The 20580-nt window shown below is 34.3% G+C and overlaps 2 protein-coding genes across 4 annotated transcripts in view; one reads left to right on the top strand and one right to left on the bottom strand.

Moving 5' to 3' along the window:
* The first annotated feature begins 1138 nt into the window (after positions 1–1138).
* LOC126810920 (tumor necrosis factor alpha-induced protein 3) overlaps positions 1139–20580 on the top strand; it is a 30533-nt gene continuing 11091 nt past the window's right edge. Inside the window, exon 1 of one of the 3 annotated variants that reach the window (XM_050536303.2) lies at positions 1139–1328. Coding sequence is in view for 2 of the 3 variants with exons in the window: in XM_050536301.2 (XP_050392258.2) it covers positions 8418–8431 (14 nt within the window). In the remaining variant the exon portion in view is untranslated. Of the gene's footprint in view, positions 1329–8367; positions 8432–20580 lie in introns of those variants that run through there. The other 2 variants (XM_050536301.2, XM_050536300.2) reach the window with 2 other exon arrangements.
* Positions 2780–20454, bottom strand: LOC126810926 (fatty-acid amide hydrolase 2-A). The gene is made up of 8 exons (XM_050536319.2): positions 20310–20454; positions 16529–16717; positions 15914–16133; positions 15321–15530; positions 14443–14562; positions 13877–14031; positions 13086–13184; positions 2780–8134 (listed from the first exon to the last, which is right to left on the bottom strand). The coding sequence occupies exons 2-8, from the start codon at positions 16715–16717 to the stop codon at positions 7532–7534; spliced, it is 1596 nt and encodes a 531-aa protein (XP_050392276.2). The 5' UTR covers positions 20310–20454; the 3' UTR covers positions 2780–7531.

Below are 20580 nucleotides of genomic sequence, written 5' to 3'. Positions count from 1 at the left end.
GGAAAAGAGACATGGATTTGGAAATTACACCAGGAGTCCAGTAGTCTCGTAGAATATATTTCTGGATGATAGAGACTAGGAGCGCAGCGGGTCGAACCTAGACGAACGAGGTACCAAAATGAAATGGGGTTTAACGTCCAACTCCTAAACTGGGCTAATGAAGACGGGCATACGCCATACAGTGTGCTATGAGGAAAATGAATGGATTCGACAAGCCGCGTAAATCGCTAATATTTTGGACCTAGGAATTGACACAAATGGGTCGAAAAGCATATAATAATGTAATATGAATGTATATAAGTGTTTACATTCAATCGTTTCTCTTTTTACTCTAATTTCAAATCAGTTATGTTCTTCGAAATACGCCAAAAGTCTCAATCGAATGGCAATCTCTGGCGTCTGGTTATTCCAGTCTACCGCGATAGTATTTATTGCGCGTGCTCTCCAGATAAGAATATGCCGTCACCGTTTGACATGACTTGTGGAATAATTATATCTAGTCTCGTTCTTCGAGCCACTTAGTTACGATTCGTGTACCAATGGTAAAATGTTTATTTTGTCTTATATATTGGATATCAGAAGCCCATCTTTTCCCGATAAGATCACAACATCAATGTTGATTTAAATTGCAAATAATTCGAGTTTTTAATGTCGAAGACTTTGGATGATATTGAGTTAGAGACTTAGCTACTTTAACGTTAAGTTGGACGTCAATCCATAAAAGGTCTGACAATCGAGCCTTTATTATCATGGCAACGATAATTGACAATGGGCCTTTTAGTGCTATTATCTATTTTTAAACTATTATAGGAAGAACGACTAGCGCATTATTTAAATCTTACATAATGCATCTTTAAGAACAGAATGATCAACAAAACAAAAAAACTAATAATATTAGTTTATTTTAGGTTTTAGCGTTTATAAAGAAGACTTGAAAAGGGCAATACAGTTGTATAACAATTTTCAAATGTTTAAATATTTTGTTATATTTTATGTAGGCCAAGATCTAATAATATTTACACGTAGGTTATACTAACTAGCTAGTAGCTATATAGTATATCGGAAATACAACAGGATGTGACACCAGTGTATATAGACGCTTAAATAATTTTATTGGGAATTCCCCTATTACAGCCACATAAATTCAAATGTACAACAGGATAAATCTTGTCTGTATGTATAGAATAAGTAAATAATTATTTATATACAAGGAAGAGTTGTTTTCTGCAGATAATATAATATATATAGCAGAGAATATATATTTACTGTTTTGCCACGATAGAAGCTCAGTACGTATGCAGACTAACGTATTAGGATCGGTTGCTTAGGTAAGAGTTAGTTATACTTTATTTCACGATCAGTAACTTTATATAGATTCAAATAGTTAATACATCTTTGTCTTGTAAGTTACAATCTTGCTGCAAGATAACAGGAGTGCCCATATGTTTGCAGTATTGAATTTGAATGCACAGGGAAGTAACAAAGCGATTGGGGCGGGGGTGGGGATTCATGGTGTCAATTTTAATATACTTGTATTCATTCTAATACTGTAAAAATATACAAATACATATACTGCACCCACCTTAATTCAACATTCAGCTTGATACACAGTGATATTCGCAGAATTACGCCCCTTTCTCGAAAACCTCGAGATTGTGATAGAGGCTACAGTCTTTAACGGATTCTTTTCGTATTTGGTGTACAGAATTGGGATCATCATGAGAGGACGAACTCTGCTCCTGAGTTACTACAACCTCCAGCCTACGCCGTTAACCTTGTGATCGCGATAGAGGCTCCAGTTTTTGACGGATTCTACCAAATTTAGTTCTGAGTTCTGCAACCTTCCATTACAGAGCTACCCCCACCTTTTCCGAACGGACGTTTTCAGACTGTGTGTGAAGTATTACCATTAGTTTCACAAGATGTCAACTGTTCCTGAGGTACCTCATTTTCGAACCAAAAACCTTATTACGCGATACAGACTATGGTTTAAACGAATTTATGTGTGAAGCTTTGGAGCCATATCGTATCCCTCCCGAACGACTATACCTTGCCCATGCCAGGCCAGGCCCTCCGTCCTACACCACTGATAAGAGGGAACCACGCCGGAAAATGTAGATGCAGATGAACTTTCTCGGCCAACACTGGGATTGAACACGGACCTCCAAGTTAGCGAGCCAACGTCTTTCCCACTGAACCACCGTGCCCCCCCCCCCCGTTAACATGATGGAGATCTTTTCAAAGTTTGTGTGAATCATTAGTATTAACCCTGTCAAGTTTCAAATTTAGTGTGAAGTACTGGTATCGGAAAGGATAAACCCTGTTTCAGAGATATATTATGAATGTCCGGAAAAGCTTGTACACGATAGCGATTAGGTTTCTTGAAGGCATAAAGGTCCAAGTTTTCCTTTCGGATAAGCTGTTGTATAGGCTATATTTGCGTGACTATCTTTAGCAATTATCTCAAAAGCAGGCCGTTTTATTGTGGAGACGTGGGGTATAAAATGTGGTTTTAAAAAGGCAGGAATCAGAACAAGAATCAGGAAGACGGAATGATATGCAAAGATTGACACCTGAACACACCATTATGTTAATTCAAGAAAGCACGGGTACCAAGGCCGTCGCCCGAAGACTTTGATGCCACCACATTACCATTCTGAGCCTGGTCGATCGTTTCTTCAGACAGGATCCACTAGGGATAGACCAAAGTTTCAACGGCAACATATTCCTGCTTCCCTTACTTCTGCTACGGATAACAAATAACAAAGAATAAAAAAAATTAGGTGTTCCCTTTTTACTGTCATTTCTAGACTATTCTATATAAATATATTATCACATATCAAAAGTGAAACATTCATTTTACACTAGCCACACGTTATCTCACATTATTGTTCTAAAAACATCTTATTATCTCTACAAAAATATGTACGAAATTTTCACAAAAGCACTTCGTTTTTTTTTAAAACATGTACATGTGAATATTTACAAGTATAATTTGCTATAAACCAGATTAATTGAAAAAATATTTATAATTTATGGATTTTCCAATAATCATAATTACTAAACAGTATTTAAATAATTTGAAAAAAGTGCGTAATATTGTAAATAAATGTAACATGGTACTAGCTCTAGTGGTAAGTTTATAAATATTACAAGTATAAATATAACAAAAACAAATTTTATTTGTTAATTATTAACAATAAAAATTATAGTAATACTTATGTGTGTATCAGCATTTTAAGTTGAAAACAATCAATTTAATTAAGCATATTTTGATTAAATGTAGCTATTACAAAGACAACAATTTTTTTTGAGTTGATAAATCATAACCATTTTTTAAAACTTATATAGGAATAAATTACAACTTTCAATAGATGCTTCTTATGCATAACTACATGGTGCTCAACCCAATATGGGCTCACAGTTTAATTACCTGTACTTTTCAGTATTGGTCCTTTTTAGTAACAAAAATATATATAGATATTCATAAAAAAAAATGGTACTAACATAACAAAACCAGTTACAACATAAACCTAATAAAAGATTTAAAATAACATCAATTAAAACATTAATTCTGGAATGGTTTATGGCTAAAGATACATGTATACCATGGGATTTCATTTCTCAAATGTTTTTGAAAATTTCTAAATAGAATAAAAATATTGTAAATGTACTTCAAAAATAATTTTAAAGTTTAGTTTTATAGATGATTTACAAGCATTTTATGTTAGTTCTTTCAATTTAAATATATTATTTTATGTTAGTTCTTTCAATTTAAAGGAGGCAAGTCTTTAACTCAATATATCATTCACAGTCTTTGACATTTCAAACAAGACTTATTCATTGGTCAATTTAAATCAACATTGAAGTTGTTATGTTACCATGAAAAGATGGGCTTCTGATATACAATATTTAAAACGAAACAAAGTTTTTAAAATTGGCACACGAATTGTGCGCCAGAATGCTTTCGAGCACCATTTGTAATGAGGCGACTCGATGAACGAGGCTAAACATACCCCACAAAGTAGAATACTACTGGTGTAAACTGGAATAATCAGATGCCAAAGACTGCCATTCAATTTGTACTCTTCGCGTATTTCGCCAAACATAACTGATTAGAAATTAGAGTAAAAACGGAAACGACTGAATGTAAATCAGTTTATAAACATTCATATTACTTTATTATATACGTTGCGACCCATTTGTGTCCATTTCTAGGCACTAAAAATAGAGATTTAGCTCCTTTAAATATATTTTTAGAGCTAAATACTCATAGTCTGACATCCTATGTTATTTTATTTATTGTAAGCTTATTATTAATAACCATTGCTAAAATTTTTATACAAATGTTTGTATAATTGTGGAGGTTGCAACAGATGCAACAGCCATATAAATACAAATACGTTAATTTTCATGATACCAACCAAATTTTAAGATATATTATGTGTATGCCCGTTATCAACTTCATTATATTTTTACTTTTATAGGCATCAAATAAAAGTATATATTTCTTTAAAAATATAATATTCTATATTACTTTACAAAAACTAATCAAATAATGACGTCCCAAGGAATCTGGGCCCTTATTCACGAAAACTTAAACTAAGATACAATCGAAATTTTAAGAAATACTGCAATTCGATTGGCTGACCAGTAAAATCAATTTGCATATATCCAATTTGCATATTGGACAGCCAATCGAATTGCAGTATTTCTTAAAATTTTGATTGTATCTTAGTTTAAGTTTTCGTGAATAAGGGCCCAGATCTCATGTATTTTGAAACATATCTAGGGCACATATCTAAATCTTTAACTAATTTGTGCCATGAGGTTTCTTGTAGAAGATCAGATTAGTGTGATAATAAGATAATAATATAGAAGGTGAATGTCAATTGCCCCATAATAACAAACTAAAACAACAAATAAATCACAACATTTATGGTCAAGTGAGCAATAGCGCAGGTTACTTGAGCGTTTTTAATATTTGCTTGCTAAATACCTATTGGAAAGAAGGGGGAACTGCTCATAAACAGTTAAGTCGCTTCCGTCCTGGTTTACCCTTTTATCTATCATGGATAATATGTTATATAACAAGACCATCGCTAACGCTGCAATATACATCCACATTTCTGCTTTGATTGATAGGGTTCTTTTTAAAATGAAGAGAATGAAATATGAAATGGCTGTAATATGACAAGAGACAAAAAAGGCTAGGCGTTTGTTTTGCCAAATTTACAGACAAAATATTAACAAAAAAGTGGGTGTGACATCGCTCCACGAGATCGGGGCATGCACCAAAATAAATACCTGCTGTCTTTACGGTATATGGAAAAAATATGCAAAGTTCCAAGATTATCCATTCAGAATTGCAGCCTGTAGACGATAAATACAAAAACTGGACGCGGCCCTGCCCCTCCGGGTTGGATATGGAACAATATAAATAGGTACCACCCTGTTATTGAAATGATTGATACGCTGAATTTGAACAAAATCTGTTAATTATTGTAACCTGTCGTGCAGTGACTCTCAAAGTGTGCTGCAAAATTTTGAATGGCACACTAAGTAAATTTCTCACTAAAGAAGCCAGCTATTTGACTGATAAAATTCAAAACACTGCAATAAAGTAAGTTGGGACATGCAGTTGTCATCCTTAAGCTATATAAGGAATACATATTCCAAGTTCCAAGACGATCCATTAAGAATCGTTGCCTGTTGGCAACACACAGAGACACATACATACACACAGACAAGGGCGACGGCAATATAAAAATATGCTATTCAGTTTAAATGTATGCATGTAATGACAACATCTCTAAATATTGGTGTCCTTCAGAGACTTAATGAAATTTAAACAATAAATTTGCGTAGAACGGAAATATACAGACAGAACAAGTTGAGATTCTTCTCATTACATGGGAAGACAACATAAATATTGTATGTAGCATGCCTTTAAAAAGGATGATACAATTGTTCTTCACATGACAAAACATGTATGTTATCACTAATTTGATTTGTATATTAATACTGTTAAATAGATATAGAAAGGAGCTTGTCATTCAAGCTAAATCTAAAATCATTGTCGACAAATCACATGCCGCCAAGTTTATAAAAAAAAAAAATTATAATAATAATAAACTCTGTACTAAGCTTTAAAAGCAAATATATCAACAGAAAAATAAATGCAAGAACCAACCCTAAAGTTTTGAATATAGTTCAAAATGGGAATGTAAAATGCATACATTTGAAATTTACGATTATAAAATTTTATCTTAAGTCACAATGGGCACTCTTGATTTCAAAATAAACTTGGTGATTTGCGATATAAAAAACTCCTAATTTTGAAAGGATTCATCCATATGGAACTCTGCCCTGTATCGCTTTTATAAAGATTAAAATTCAAAATATGAATTGGCAAACCATGTTTGAAATCTAAAATTTAGAAATTCTAAAGGCAGAGAGAGAGAGAAATGGGGTTTAACGCCCACTCAACACAAACTAGGTCATTTCGAGACTAACATATGGTACAATTTTATTTCAATAATTCGCCTGCGCATGGGTAGTTCCTTTAGGAACTGTCTTTGAGCGGACAATGTCCCCTGTCAGTGGACATCGTCCGCTTAAAGACAGTTCCAAAAAGAACTAGCGCATAGGGGTCTTTAGCAGTGGAAGGAAACCAATCTGATTAAAACACAGATCCTGTTTCGTTTCATTTTTTATAGTTCAAAATTTCGTTGTACTTGTCTTTACTACACTAGGATCTGGAAGATTTGTTATATTACCGGCGTTTTGGTTGAAGTGAGGGGTAAGCCAATAAAACGGTCTGTTACGGCAACTTCTTGGCGTGCCATTCACAGAACTGTGGGTAAACCACTAGAAACGCCAACGCTGTTTGATTACTGTGTCTGACACCGTAGGGTCAAAAGCTGCTCATACGACCCATGAGACGACCTTCGAGTACAACTTGTCAGATCTTCATGTAGTGTAGGCCATCGAAAGTATAAAAAAATGAAATATAGATCTGTATTTTAATCAGATTGGACGGAAACTGGAGGACCCTGAGTAAACCCATGATGTTGAACAGGCGATCCTACTCCTTGTAATGTACAGCCGGGGAATCGAAACCACGCTAGTTGACCCAATGACAGACCTTATGATAGAGCGCGCAGGTGCAAATCATTCGGCCATCCAACCCTCCAAAATTCAATAGGATTCCTCCCCATACCTTAGTGAACAATACCACTGAATTTTAAAACATTCTATCAATAACTTTATCCTATATGAAGTTTGAAAGCTTTCATGTTTGAATGTAAATGAGGATTTAACTCTTGAACTTTAATAAGAGTTTTTCCTTAGGATTAAATGAACAACCACTGTGACAACTGTATTGTGTAGAATATTCACAAGAAAACTTGGACACATAAAACTAATCATGGATGCAGGGATTGACAATACATGCCCACATTAAATGTTGGCATATAAAAATGGCAAACAAAAATTTGTAACTAATATATAATGGCTATGAATGTGAATCCTAAGATGAACTTATTTGAAGTGAGGGCGGAACCCACCCAGCAATTGCCCCACTTTCTAACTCCTTAGCTACAGCTATAGTCTGACGGTCCATATTGGCACTACCTACTATTTGTATTCCCATTGGCAGTCCGTCCGTACTGAGTCCCATTGGAGTCTGGGTAACTGGAAGTGCTAGGGCATTAAATACGGCTGTGTAGGCAAAGTTGAAAGGCATAAATAAAGGTTGATTATGATATGGAGCTATTCTAGGATGTGTTGGGTATAATAAAATACCATCATCACCTAACAGGGTTTGGACATCTTCTTCTAGTTTTTTTAACATTCCAACTAGTCTATTATTATTCTTTTCCATTAAGAAAGAAGGTTTTTCAATCATTGAAAGCAAGATGGCTGGTAATGTATGTTGTGACTGTCCAAATATCCACTTCACCGCTTCTAGGTAACCATTGACTGAATATTCTTCATTTCCCATGAATTCCGAAAAGCTTGTGCCACCAGCTAATGCTATTTTTGCACACCACATATCAAATCCATATTTCATTCTATGTATCTTTACTGGTGTTACTTTCACTCCTACTATATTTTCTAGGTATCTAACAGCCTGAAATACACATAATATAATCATAATGATGAAAGTTTAAATTAAACATTAAACAGACCTTATATGGTTAAAGTAAATTAAGCTAATACACTTCTTAGCTCATTACATTCTATATCAGGCTGGGAATTATCCTTAGGTAATTTTTCTACGTCATAAAGTTATTTCCTTAAAGGTTTTTCCATTTTGAATTTTCAGTTATGATTTTATTATCTTGAATTTTATTTGCTGTAACTCCACACAATCAACTTTGGTTGAGTTCTTCGTACTGAAATTTTTTTGCGCTATGAGAAACAGCAGGTAAGTCAATAATTTTCCAATTTGAATGTTTTACATCAGCTATATTTATGGCCACATGTTAAAAAAAAAATGGGTTTCCCAGTTAAGGGACATAACTCCAAAGTTCTAATTGGATGCATAGAGCCAATGCTTCAATGTTAATTCTTGTCTCTTTGTCTAGCTCTAACTTTCACTAAATTTTTGTTGGCTGAACACTTTTATGCCACTGATGGATTAACATCTGGCAATGTATTGCTCCAAATCTTGTATGGAGTCGAATATCTGTTGTAATTAGCACGGTAATCTGTTATTTTTCTGTCTCTAAACCATATATATTTAACAAAACCTGGCAGAATATGTTAATTCAAATCCAACACAAAAAATCAAAACCGTTCTTTTAAAATTATACAACCAAAAGTGTAAATACTTAAGCACAAATACTTAAAATAGCCTATTAGTCACTGAAATATTCACCTCGCAAGTTTTAAAATGGGAAGTTGACTAGTTCAATTGGCACATTAACATAATTACATAACTAGAATAGAAAGAGGATAATTTTTATATGCCCCCATTTCAGTGTGAGAAACATCAAATATATAGAAACAGTTAACACAAACCAATTACTAGTGCTAGTACGTATGTTTATTGTTTTCTTTTTTTTAAAACAATATTTATTAACAGAGACTGGATTGTAGAACAGGCAGAAGTCTTTAGACTCCCTTTTCATAAAAATACAAACATAAATATATATTGAAAACATGTGAAAGAAGTAAAGTATGATCAAATTATTAGATGGCTATATACACTATATGTAGGCCTATAAATACCACAATCAAAAGATTCATATTTTATTCATTCATTCAAAATCTTTGGGAGATGTCGAGGAAGTTATGGACTACAGAAAATAAATCTTCAGAATCTTTCAGGTCTTCAGTTTCGAATAATAAATTTTGAGGATTTTGATAAAATTGTGGAAGTTTTGTTATTGTCGCAGATCGTGCATCAGAATGTAGAGGCAAATTAAAAGAAAACAGAAAATGTTCAGTCTTCAAAGGTGTGACCATAATCGCAAGTAGGGCCGTCAGAAATGTGTCTGAGAAAACGATGTCTGTTCAAATCAGCTGTTTATTGTTTAACATGTTAAACCTGTAGAATACATTATGTGGGCCAATCCATTACTTCATTTAGCGCTAGGCTTAAACATACATTATGCAAGAGCTAAATCTGATTATTGCAAGTCTTTATTTAGGCTTCAGATGTCATAGAAATTATAAATTAGATCTTTATTTACACAACAAGCACAAAATCAACTCTGTAGACCCACGAATGGCTTGGATTTGGCTTGGATTTAAACAGGATTTCATTGATTGATTAAATTTTTAAATGGCGTCATAAGCGGAGATAAACCGTTACGTTGACATCATACCCCCGGAAATTTTACATCAAGGCTAAATGATAGAGTATACGAAGCGAGGCCGCTGTTGAGCGAGGCCGCATGTCAGTCAATTTGATTGAAAGTTCGATATATACGGCCTTGATATTATGTTTAGTTGTGGTTAAAATTAGTTTGGATGTCGGTATTATACGCTCTTTTGTCACTTGCGTTTACAGAAAAATTATGGAAATTGATAAACATCGCAGCAAACATCACCCCATTGGATCACTGTTTCCTATTTGTCTGCTTCGGGAGTTACGTAGGCCTACCCCAATTACCACAGTACAAGAGTACATGCAGGCTAACAAGAAGTCGGCTATAATTATGCCTCATTTATTTGGTCCATTCCTTTCAAACTTTTGATTCTTTATTTATCTATATATCAAAACTTTTATTTTTAATTTGTAGCAAAAATAAATGTAATACGTATTGAACTGCAACCCCGTCTCAAACCGAATTGGCTAACGGTACCACAGCCATTGAAAACGTTACTTGATAATCGAGATTATTTTTGAATTGTTATAGTAGGAATGGCCAGCTCTCTATTAAAATCTCCCATAAGCAAAGAAGTAATATAAAGCTTCAAAAACCTGGCCATTTCCAGATTCTAACCCCCACATTTCAATATAGTTGGTTATGATTATGTGTGTACCGTACCATAGTTTAAAAAATTCATTATAAAGTTAAGAAAAAATTCAACACAGCAGAATATATTTGGATTCACAGACTTAATGCAGTTTGGACAAACTGTTTGAAAATGAAGAAAATCCCAGGGGTTTGAAAATCATTCATAATCATGCATAATTTTCCTTACTTCTAAATTTCATTTTTATCATTTTCTATGTTATCATATAAACTAACCTTTCATTTTATCTAAGTCTATTATTACGTCATCAGCATTCTGTGACTTTCTGCTCAGAAGTTATCACCCTTTTTCTGAAAACCTTGCAAAGGCGACAGAGGCTACAGTTTTCGATGAATTCTTTTCAAATTTGGTTTGAAGCATTGTAGCCATGAGACAAACCCTATCGATTTTCAGCGTTCTGCGACTTTTTATTCCGCCAAATTTGGTGTGAAGCATTGGGGTCATGAGAGAATGAATCCTATTGATATTCAGCGTCCCGCTACTTTTCGTTCCAGGGTTTCCCCCCTTTGCCGAAATCGAGATAAAGTCTATAGTTTTCGACAGATTCATTTCTAATTTAGTGTGAAGCATTGAGGACATGAGAGGACGGAACTCAATCAATTTTTAGCGTTCAGAGACTTTTCATTCTAGAGTTATTTGCCCCCTTTGTCGAAAATCTTGTGAAAGCGACAGAGGCTACAGTTTTTAATGGATTTCTTTCAAATTTGTTTGAAAGTATTGGGGTCATGAGAGGATGAATCCTATTGATATTCAAAGTTCTTCAAATTTCTGTTCCAAAGCCATCCCCTCTTGGCTAAAAACCTTGTCAAAGCGAGAGAGGCTATTCCGGCATTGCTGAATACCTTGTGAACGCAAAAGAGGTGACAGTTTTTAACAGATTTCTTTCAAATTTGGTTGGAAGCATGGAGGATGAACCCTGACACTTTCTGAGTAATTCTGAGTAATTTTCAGATTCATTTGGTCAACAGGTGCGATAGAGGCTATAGTTTTCCATGGGTTTCTTTTAAATTTGGTGGGAAGTATTGGGGTTATGAGAGAATGAACCCTATCAATTTTCAATGTTCTGCGACTTTCCATTCCAAAGTTATCCCCTCTTTGCCAAAATCCTAGTGAACGCCATAGATGATTCAGTTTTTCGGTGCGACTTTTTATTCTGTAGTTATCCCCCCTTTGCCAAAAACCTTGTTAGCTATAGTTTTTAACAGGTTTCTTTGAAATTTGGTGGGGAAGCATTGTGGTCGTGAGAGGATGAACACTATCGATATTAAGCGTATGTATGAAATTTAAGCACCAAAATATAAAGGAATGGTGTATTTACCTTATCTCAAAATTTCAGCAAAAATATTGAGTCGTTTGGATGTGAACGTCTAAATCGCTTATCTGGACATATAACACTTTTAAGATTTCAGGTCAATTTTTTCGTTGGGTGACCTGATAATCTATTACTGTTCCTTTAGAGGTCTATACAGTGCATGGTGGTTTCGAATCCCCGGTTGTACGTGACAAGGAGTAGGGTCGCCTGTCCAACCTCGTGGGTTTTCTCCGGGTCCTCCGGTTTCCTCCCACTGCTAAAGACCCCTATGCGCAAGCGAATTATTGAAATAAAATTAAACCATATGTTAGTCCCGAAATGACCTAGTTGTGTCGAGTGGACGTTAAACCCCATTTCTCTCTCTCTCTATACAGTGCATGACCCATGTACTGTACTTGATAATGAAAGGTAAATTTCACCTACATGTTAATTTTTTTAAAATAAAAGTCTGGTTTTATCCAATCTGATTAAAACACAGATCCTATTTCGTTTCGTTTTTTTTATCGTTCAAAATTTAAGGGGGCTGGGTGGGCGAAAGATTAGCGCATGCACATTGTATCATAAGGTCTGTCATTGAGTCAACTGGCCTGTTTTCGATTCCCCGGTAGTACGCGACAAGGAATAGGGTCACCTGTCCAACCTCATGGGTTTTCTCTGTGTCCTCCGATCTTCTCCCACAGCTATAGACCCCTACGTGGAAGCGAATTATTGAAAAAAAAATTGAACCATATGTTTGTTAGTCCTCTCTCTCTCTCTCTCTCTCTCTCTCTCTCTCTCAGTTCAACATTTCGTTTTACTTGTCTTCACAACACGCGGATCTGAAAGAGTTGTTATATAACAGGCGATCTGGTTAGTAAGAGGAATTAGCCAATGAAACGGTCTGTTACAGAGAGTTCTGTGGGTAAACCACTAGAAACGTCAACACTGATTGATTAATTAATATCTGACGTCATAGGGTCAAAACCCGCTTGTATGACCCCCGATGCGACCTGGTCAGATCTTCATGTAGTAGAGGCCATCGAAAGTATAAAAACGAAACGAAATATAGACCTGTATTTTAATCAGATTGGGTTTTATCCAGACACTGTATAATACAGCTTGGGACACAGGTCTCCATTACCAGATGAAGACTGGCAATTTTTAGTTGTTTGAAAACATATCATGTATATTGAGTTAGTTGCTTGCCCCTAAGGTAGGGGATTTTAAGGGCTTTTAACACAAAATCAAGCAGTTTTATTCTCCAAAATATAATCGAGAAGAGTTAATTTCTATCTCTACTTACCTTTCTTTGAGCTTCTTTTAGTTCTGGATCTACTTTACTGATTAACAGACTTCCTCCGTCATCTTCCATTGTAAATATACGTAATTTTTTTAAATCAACCTAAAACACAAAGTTAATAAAATAAGAGATTGCCTTGGAAATTGATAATGCTGTCCTCTTATTGTATAATCATTATTCTTGTACATCAAGAGAGAGAGAGAAATGGGGTTTAACGTCCACTCGACACAAACTAGGTCATTTCGGGACTAACATATGGTTTAATTTTATTTCAATAATTCGCTTGCACGTAGGGGTCTTTAGCAGTGGGAGGAAACCGGAGGACCCAGACAAAACCCACGAGGTTGGACAGGCGACCCTACTCCTTGTCACGAACAACCGGAGATTCGAACCACGCCAGTTGACTCAATGACAGGCCGTATGATACAGCACGCACGTGCTAACCATTCGGCCATCCAACCCCCCTTGTACATCAAACTCAAAGCATAAGGACTATTCTTGTTCATCAAAGGCATACACACCATTTTGTTCATTTAACTCCTAGCCTAAACATTTCGATAAATCTCAAGTCATAAACATTATTTTTGTTTATCAATCATACGGTAACAAATTTCAGCAAATTCATTTTTATTTTGTTCATCTATCTCATAGGATGAACATTTTCAGCAAACTTAAGGCATTTCTTTTGTTCATTCACTCATGGCATTATCATTAAATCAATACATCAAACTCCTGGCACAATTATTATTTCTTTGCATTACCAAATGTTTGATTTATCAAATTCAGCTACCTACCTTTTGATCAAGCTTAAGTTTATCAGCATTTTTTCCTGCCATTGTTTTTAATAACGGTATTAAATCTTCAGAATATCTACACATGGGACCAGTTGACAGAAGCTCAATCTGACCTTTTGTTGCTGGTGGATATTGTCCATCATTACAAACTATTCCTGTCAGTAAGAAAGAAAATTAAGATATATCTTGTTAAGTTAAAATTATTCATTTTCTAGAGACCTTAGATCATGTCTAAGGATGTGCAAAAAAGCAATTATTCCTAAAGATAAAATAATCCCCCACTGATAGGTGATCAATATCAATAATCAATTTTTTTCTGCCAGAATCGACTATCATTCAATATGATAGCCAATAAAGAACTGTGAAATAAACTTCTAAAAAGAACTAGTTTAGGTACTAATACATAAATCCATTCTAGGTAATTATACACGAATCATGTCATCTAATTCAAGAAGTGTTTTTCTTTAAAAAGTTTTTATGTTATGGTTAGGAAAAATATTGTATATCTTATTGGCTTGTTTCAATAACAAATGTGGGAATTCAAATTAGCCTGTATTTGTAGATACCTTTGGATGGTCTATGGCCATATACACCATTAAAAAAAGCAGGCATTCTAATACTGCCACCTATATCAGATCCTACACCTGCCACTGATCCCCCTGTTGATAATATACATCCTTCACCTCCTGTAAAAATCATGTTCATTTTAATCAAAGATTTGACTGAAAAGTCATATTATAAATCATATACTTCATTATGTATGAGTTTGTACAAAATGGTGGCTATGTTTGTGCCCAAACAGCCACTATGTGAAACAGGAAATACACAGGAATGCATCAAAGGTTATTTTTGTGTTAGAGCCTATTATCAGTGTCATCATTCGTGTCTATATGGAAATAAAATCATTAATGTAAAGGAAACAGGTCAGAGGATCAAACACACTTTTCATCTTAAAATTAAGCAAAAATAAGGGGTGAAAAGTGTTCATTAGAGCATCATGCAAGTAGATCAGATTATATCATGATGTCAATGTTAGTGCATACACGTTTCTATTGGCATTTCAAATTGATAAAAAAAAAATAAAGTACACTTCAAAAGGCCATACCCTACCTGAATGATTAATATACATTTGGGTACTTTAGAACTTATAAATGGTTTTCCTCTATATTAATTTCAGGGGAAAGGGGAATGATTAGAGCGTGTGCTCTGTATCACAAGGTCTGTCTCTAGAGTCAACCAGCGTGGTTTCGATTCCCTGAGCATCTGTCCAACTTCGTTGATTTTCCGGGTCCTTTGGTTTCCTCCCAGTGCTAAAAAAACCTACTCGCGCAAGCGAATTATCAAGATAAAATTGAACCATGTGTTAGTCCCGAAATGACCTAGTTTGTGTCGAATCGACGTTAAACCCCATTTCTCTCTCTATATATATTAATTTCATACAAACCTGAACTGCCACCAACTATTCTGCTCGTATTGTAGGCATTTTTAGTTCTACCATAAACATGATTAGCAGATTCATACCACATACATAATTCACTAATATTGGTGCTAACGAAAGGTATAAAACCTGCTTTCCTTAGATTAGCTACACAAGGTGAATCATGGTCAGCAATACGATATTGTCTACTAATGAGACCTGATGTATGAGGCATGTCTGAAACCAAAGAAAAACAGCATTATTCAATGTTCATGACTGATAGTGATATTGTAATGGGACACACTGATAAACTCAATTATGTTGGAGTTTTCCCATTCATAGTTATCAATACTGGTACCATTACAAAATCCTCTGTATAAAATAACTACTACTGATACAACATTTGCACATTATAGTAACATATATTCACTTTTAAAGATGAATCATGTAATAGGCAGATTTAGCTCTTACATAAAGCATCTTTAAAAGTTTAACTGGCTAGTTATTATCTACAGATGGACATGATATACTGTGTATCAGTAATATTGCTTCCAGACTGATACTTTCTTTGTCTGTTATCATTTTCTTCACTTGAACCCTCAGAACTGAACTAAAATTACCTTTTGTAGCAAATGCTTCTTTAACTGACAATGGAACACCAAGAAATGGACATTTTTCTTGTGAAAATTCTTCTGGAATACTGGAATTATCTAACAAGCTGTCAACTTGTTTTGCATCTTTTAAGGCCTCTTCATATCTATTGGCTACCACAGCATTTACTTTGGGATTCACTTCTTTCACTCTTTCAATAAAAACTTGCATAACATGTTCAGCAGTTACCTGAGAAGAGAGAAATTATCTGAATAACTACCCTACACTAGAGTAATTACATTCACAGGGCAATTATTGCTGTTCCATCTTAGATAATATTTTGTTAATGAGATAGTTTCTACTTTCTAGATAATCAATAATACATGTTTCTACTTTCTAGTTAATCAATAATACATGTAATGTGGATATAAACAGGCCTGACTGCAGTAGATGTATTGTTGACTGTTAAAAAATCCTATTGGCGGTATACTTGAATGCTTTTAATACATGAAACAACATATAATATTCTAAGATGCGCCAAAGAAATGTGTGTGCCGTTCATTCATTGTATCTACTTTAATGTAATAATTACATGTAATTATTTTGAAATGGATAAGATGATGCTGACAAAAATGTTAACTCACCTTTCTTGTTCTTATCTTATTGGCTAAACTTGTGGCACTTTCCAATAACAATTCATCTTTAATAGGACAAATCTTTTCTCCCTTACCATAAATGAATCGAAATATTAATTCTGTAAGTGGAGATAGTACTAATCCTGTAATGGTAAATACAGCATATAATATATTCTCAATGATCACCACAGCATTCATCTGAAATGATACAAGACAAAAAATATGTAAGTTTACATGTTACACTCAATATGATCAGATTTTATGAAACTTAATAAAACTGACATTGTACACTTAATTTAATTAAGGTTAGCCTATATTGTAGATCAATTGTGTTTGCTTGTATCCTGTAGTATTTCTTGCATTTTTTCAACAACAAAAACAAATCAGATGAAAAATACTAAGCTTTGTACATAGGGTACATGACTGTTTCCTGAACTCTTAACTGACCCACAGCGACTTTTGTTGACACCTATAACGTTACCGTTAAGTACCCACTGCGACTTTTGTTGACAAAAACACTAAGCTGAATGCAACGTTCCTAGCATAATGAGAGTTACTTCCCTTATAAACAGGCAGATTTTTCTCATTTGTTTACTTCCTGTTTGACATTTTGACAGTTAAAAAGCTTACTGTTTCTTCTTGAAAAATTATCATAAAATGGTGAAATGTCTAGGCTTATAAGACAACGTTCTCCTAATGACAGATTACCATCCTTATTAAATGACAGGGATTCAGTTTTTATTGGTGGTGTAGATATTTATAGTTTTGCGTTAGAACATCACACGTGATAGAAGTAGGCTTAATTGCCTTAATCAACAAATTTTAATTACTTAAATAAGCTTAAATTAAAAGAGATTCATGATGAATGATTTTTTAGTTCACAACAGCCGAACAAAAAAATAGAAATAACCATTAGATAGGCCCTACATGAATTTTGCATGATATGTCTAAATTAAGTTTTTGTATAAAATTCATATTTATGAAAATGACATTAAATTTAGATTATTTCAACCATTTACATGAAGGGTCTATCTACAGTTGTTTTTTTAATGATATGACTTTAAAGTAGCTAAGTCTCTAACTCGATATCATCCAAAATCTTCGACATTGAAAACACGAATTATTTGTCAATTTAAATCAACATTAATGCTATGATCTTACCAGGAAAAGATTGGTTTCTGATATTCAGTATTTAAGACAAAATAAACAATTTACCAATGGTACACGAATCGTGTAGCCTACCATAATGTGTTTCAGCGCTATTTGTCATAAGGGACTCGAAAAACGAGGCTAGGCATATTCCACAAGTCATGTCAAACGGTGACATCATATTCTTATCTGGAGAGCATGCGCAATAAATATTATCGGTGTAGACTAGAATAACCAGACGCTAGAAATTGCCATTCGATTGAGACTTCTGGCATATTTCGGCGAACATAACTGTTTAGAAATTACATTAAAAACAGAAACGGTTGAATGTAATTCAGTTTAAATACATTCATAGATAAAGAGCTGACCATTCTTGCTATAAATTATAGCTCAAAAATAGATAATGTAAAATGAAAATATTGAAAATTTCATTCAAATTACTTCATTCTGAGCCAAATCACTGTTTGTAGTTTTGACAAGATGTGTGCATAGTGGTAACCAGGAGACTTAGCCTCGCTTTCCCAATGTTAAATTGAATTTTAAAATGGCGAACCGTTCTAATCTTGTTAAAATCTTGAGTATCCGATGCAATTGAGATTTGATTATTATCTTGTTTTGTTAATAAATGTCTAATTAATGGTTTATATAACTAAAAATGGGGCTTCTCAGAAAATTGATTACCCAGTCCGGGGAAGAAATATTGTTCTTTTGCCAAAAGACAAAGGGATAGACAGCGACAGCTAGAATTTTTTGCGAAGAAGGATGCCCAAAAAGTACAGATTTCTGTGGTCTCCAGTAAAAAGGATGTGGGTGTTCAAAATGTTCCTGACACTATAGATGTGACTGTTGGGAATAACCCTGTATTAATGGTAACAAGAGAAACAATGTGTCATCCTGCCAATAGCCATGATAAAGGATGTCAAATAAATTTTGACAGTGAGGCAGTGATGAAAGATGTTTCAAGTTCTAGTGCCAAAAGTACCAGCAGTCAAGACCATCTTTATGTAGAAATTTGTTCAACAAATCCACCCGTAGAAGTGTCCGACAAAGTGCTTAGACAAAGAGTTAAGAACACAAAACAAGAATATCTCATTCAGTGGAAGAATTGTCCAGCAACTTCGAATTCTTGGGTTCTTCAATAATTATATGTTTATGTCAACACTTTCTAAGTAACTAATTTGTATAATTAGACAAATGTATGTAAGATGATTCATTAGTTGGAGAGACCAGCTTAGGGAACCTATATACTAGTTGGAGGTCCGATATATAGGAAATTATAAGTTGTTAAATTGTTGCTGTTAATTATTTGCTCCTGAAATAAAGTGTTGATGATCCATTCCAAGAATCTGCAGGTATTCATTTCCTATACTTAGAGAAAACACATCGTTGAGCTACATTCACTGAAAGTTGAACTGTGTTATAACATTTCAGGCCTAAAGAAAGACCTGCAAAAGGCAGATTTAGCTCTTGCATAATGTATGTTTAAACTATTATTGCAAGAACTGTCCGCTCTTTATCTAAATCTTACCTAATGCATCTTTTACTTTCTCTGATTGATCACCATGTCATGCTATATTAATAATACAACATACCTTTACACAATCATCTGTTAAGCATCAATGGATACATTTGAATTTTAATAATTCAGAGACGACAAAGCGAAAGCGAATGTAATTGATACGCCATTAAACCAAGTATAGATATCAAAATAGAGGAACAAACAATTTGATACATCCGTCGTCTTCCAATAGTTTTTTTTTTTATTTTATATAAAATTAAAATGCATAGCCTTTGGTCACGGCAAATGCCCCAATATAGTCAGCTAATGTTCTGGGTTTATGTGATTTACCACGTAACAAATACTAGTATTTATTTAATTTTATTGTTCTTTGGGTAAGAGGGGGGTTGGGTGGCCCATTGGTTAATGCATGCACTTTAGATCATAAGTTCTGTCATTGAGTCAAGTGGCTTGGTTTCGATTCCCCGCTTGTACCTCGTCCACTGGTTTCCTCCCAAAGCTAAAGACCTTATGTACAAGTACAAGCGAATTATAGTTTGTGTCGAGTGGGCGTAAAATCACATTTATCGTTTTCTCACTCTTATCTATCTTTTCCCCTATTGTTTTGACAATAACTGGCTTTGGTAGTTTATTCCACAGAAAAGTTCTAGTATAGGACAAAGCACATTTTCCAAATTGTAAGTTAATATTTGGAGATTTTAGAAGATGTATTGTTCGAGAACTGAGATTTCTACTGGTAGTGCAGGTCTTTACAATATTTTTTAAAATATAATTTAATGTGAATTAATTATATTCATTTAATTTTATTTTCTTTGAGTATGGTGACGGTGTATCGCTTTGCGAGTGAAATGGGGCCGTCAGATAAGCCGCCCGTATGAACTGTTTATGTTCATGTGTAGGCAACTGGCCTGTTATTAACATACACTGGCTACCGCTAGGCCTAATAAAAACAACAGTGCATTTCCGCAGTAACTGTATTGTTTCTGAATATCCCCAACTTTTTGAAGATTAGTAACTAGTATAACTATAAGAGTCTATCGTCGGGGTTTTTTTGTTTGTTTTTTTTTTTGCTTTCCCCGAACTTCGTCGTCGTCTTGAACTGAACATTGTTTAATAAATTACCTTTTACTGTGAATATTGCAACACTAAATTCGTGCGACAAAAATCCGATCCTTCTTGCTTTTGTGAATGTTGATTCACTATTGGCATTGCTCAATGTGGAATTCCCATAACTGCGCATGTACTATAGAGGTCACGGTATGACGCCAATGTCGAGGTCCTTTAGATTATGATACCCAGTTACTTCTACTAGTAACATAACATTTCATTCTGTTTGAGAGTTGAAGGGATAATTTCTTCTAATCTTATAAGCATTATGTCGTAAAGTCACATG

The sequence above is a fragment of the Patella vulgata genome, chromosome 2 (genome assembly GCF_932274485.2).
Source record: "Patella vulgata chromosome 2, xgPatVulg1.2, whole genome shotgun sequence".
Taxonomy (NCBI): Eukaryota; Metazoa; Mollusca; class Gastropoda; family Patellidae; genus Patella; species Patella vulgata.
This window is presented reverse-complemented; position numbering and strand designations above follow the sequence as displayed.

Excerpts from the sequence above, each read along its gene's own strand:
- LOC126810926 (XM_050536319.2), bottom strand. The coding sequence starts at position 16,717 with ATGAATGCTGTGGTGATCATTGAGAATATATTATATGCTGTATTTACC. Across the intron at positions 16,134-16,528 it reads ATAAGATAAGAACAAGAAAG|GTAACTGCTGAACATGTTAT; the intron begins GTGAGTTAACAT and ends CTCTCTTCTCAG. Across the intron at positions 13,185-13,876 it reads AACTTAAGCTTGATCAAAAG|GTTGATTTAAAAAAATTACG; the intron begins GTAGGTAGCTGA and ends TTTGTGTTTTAG.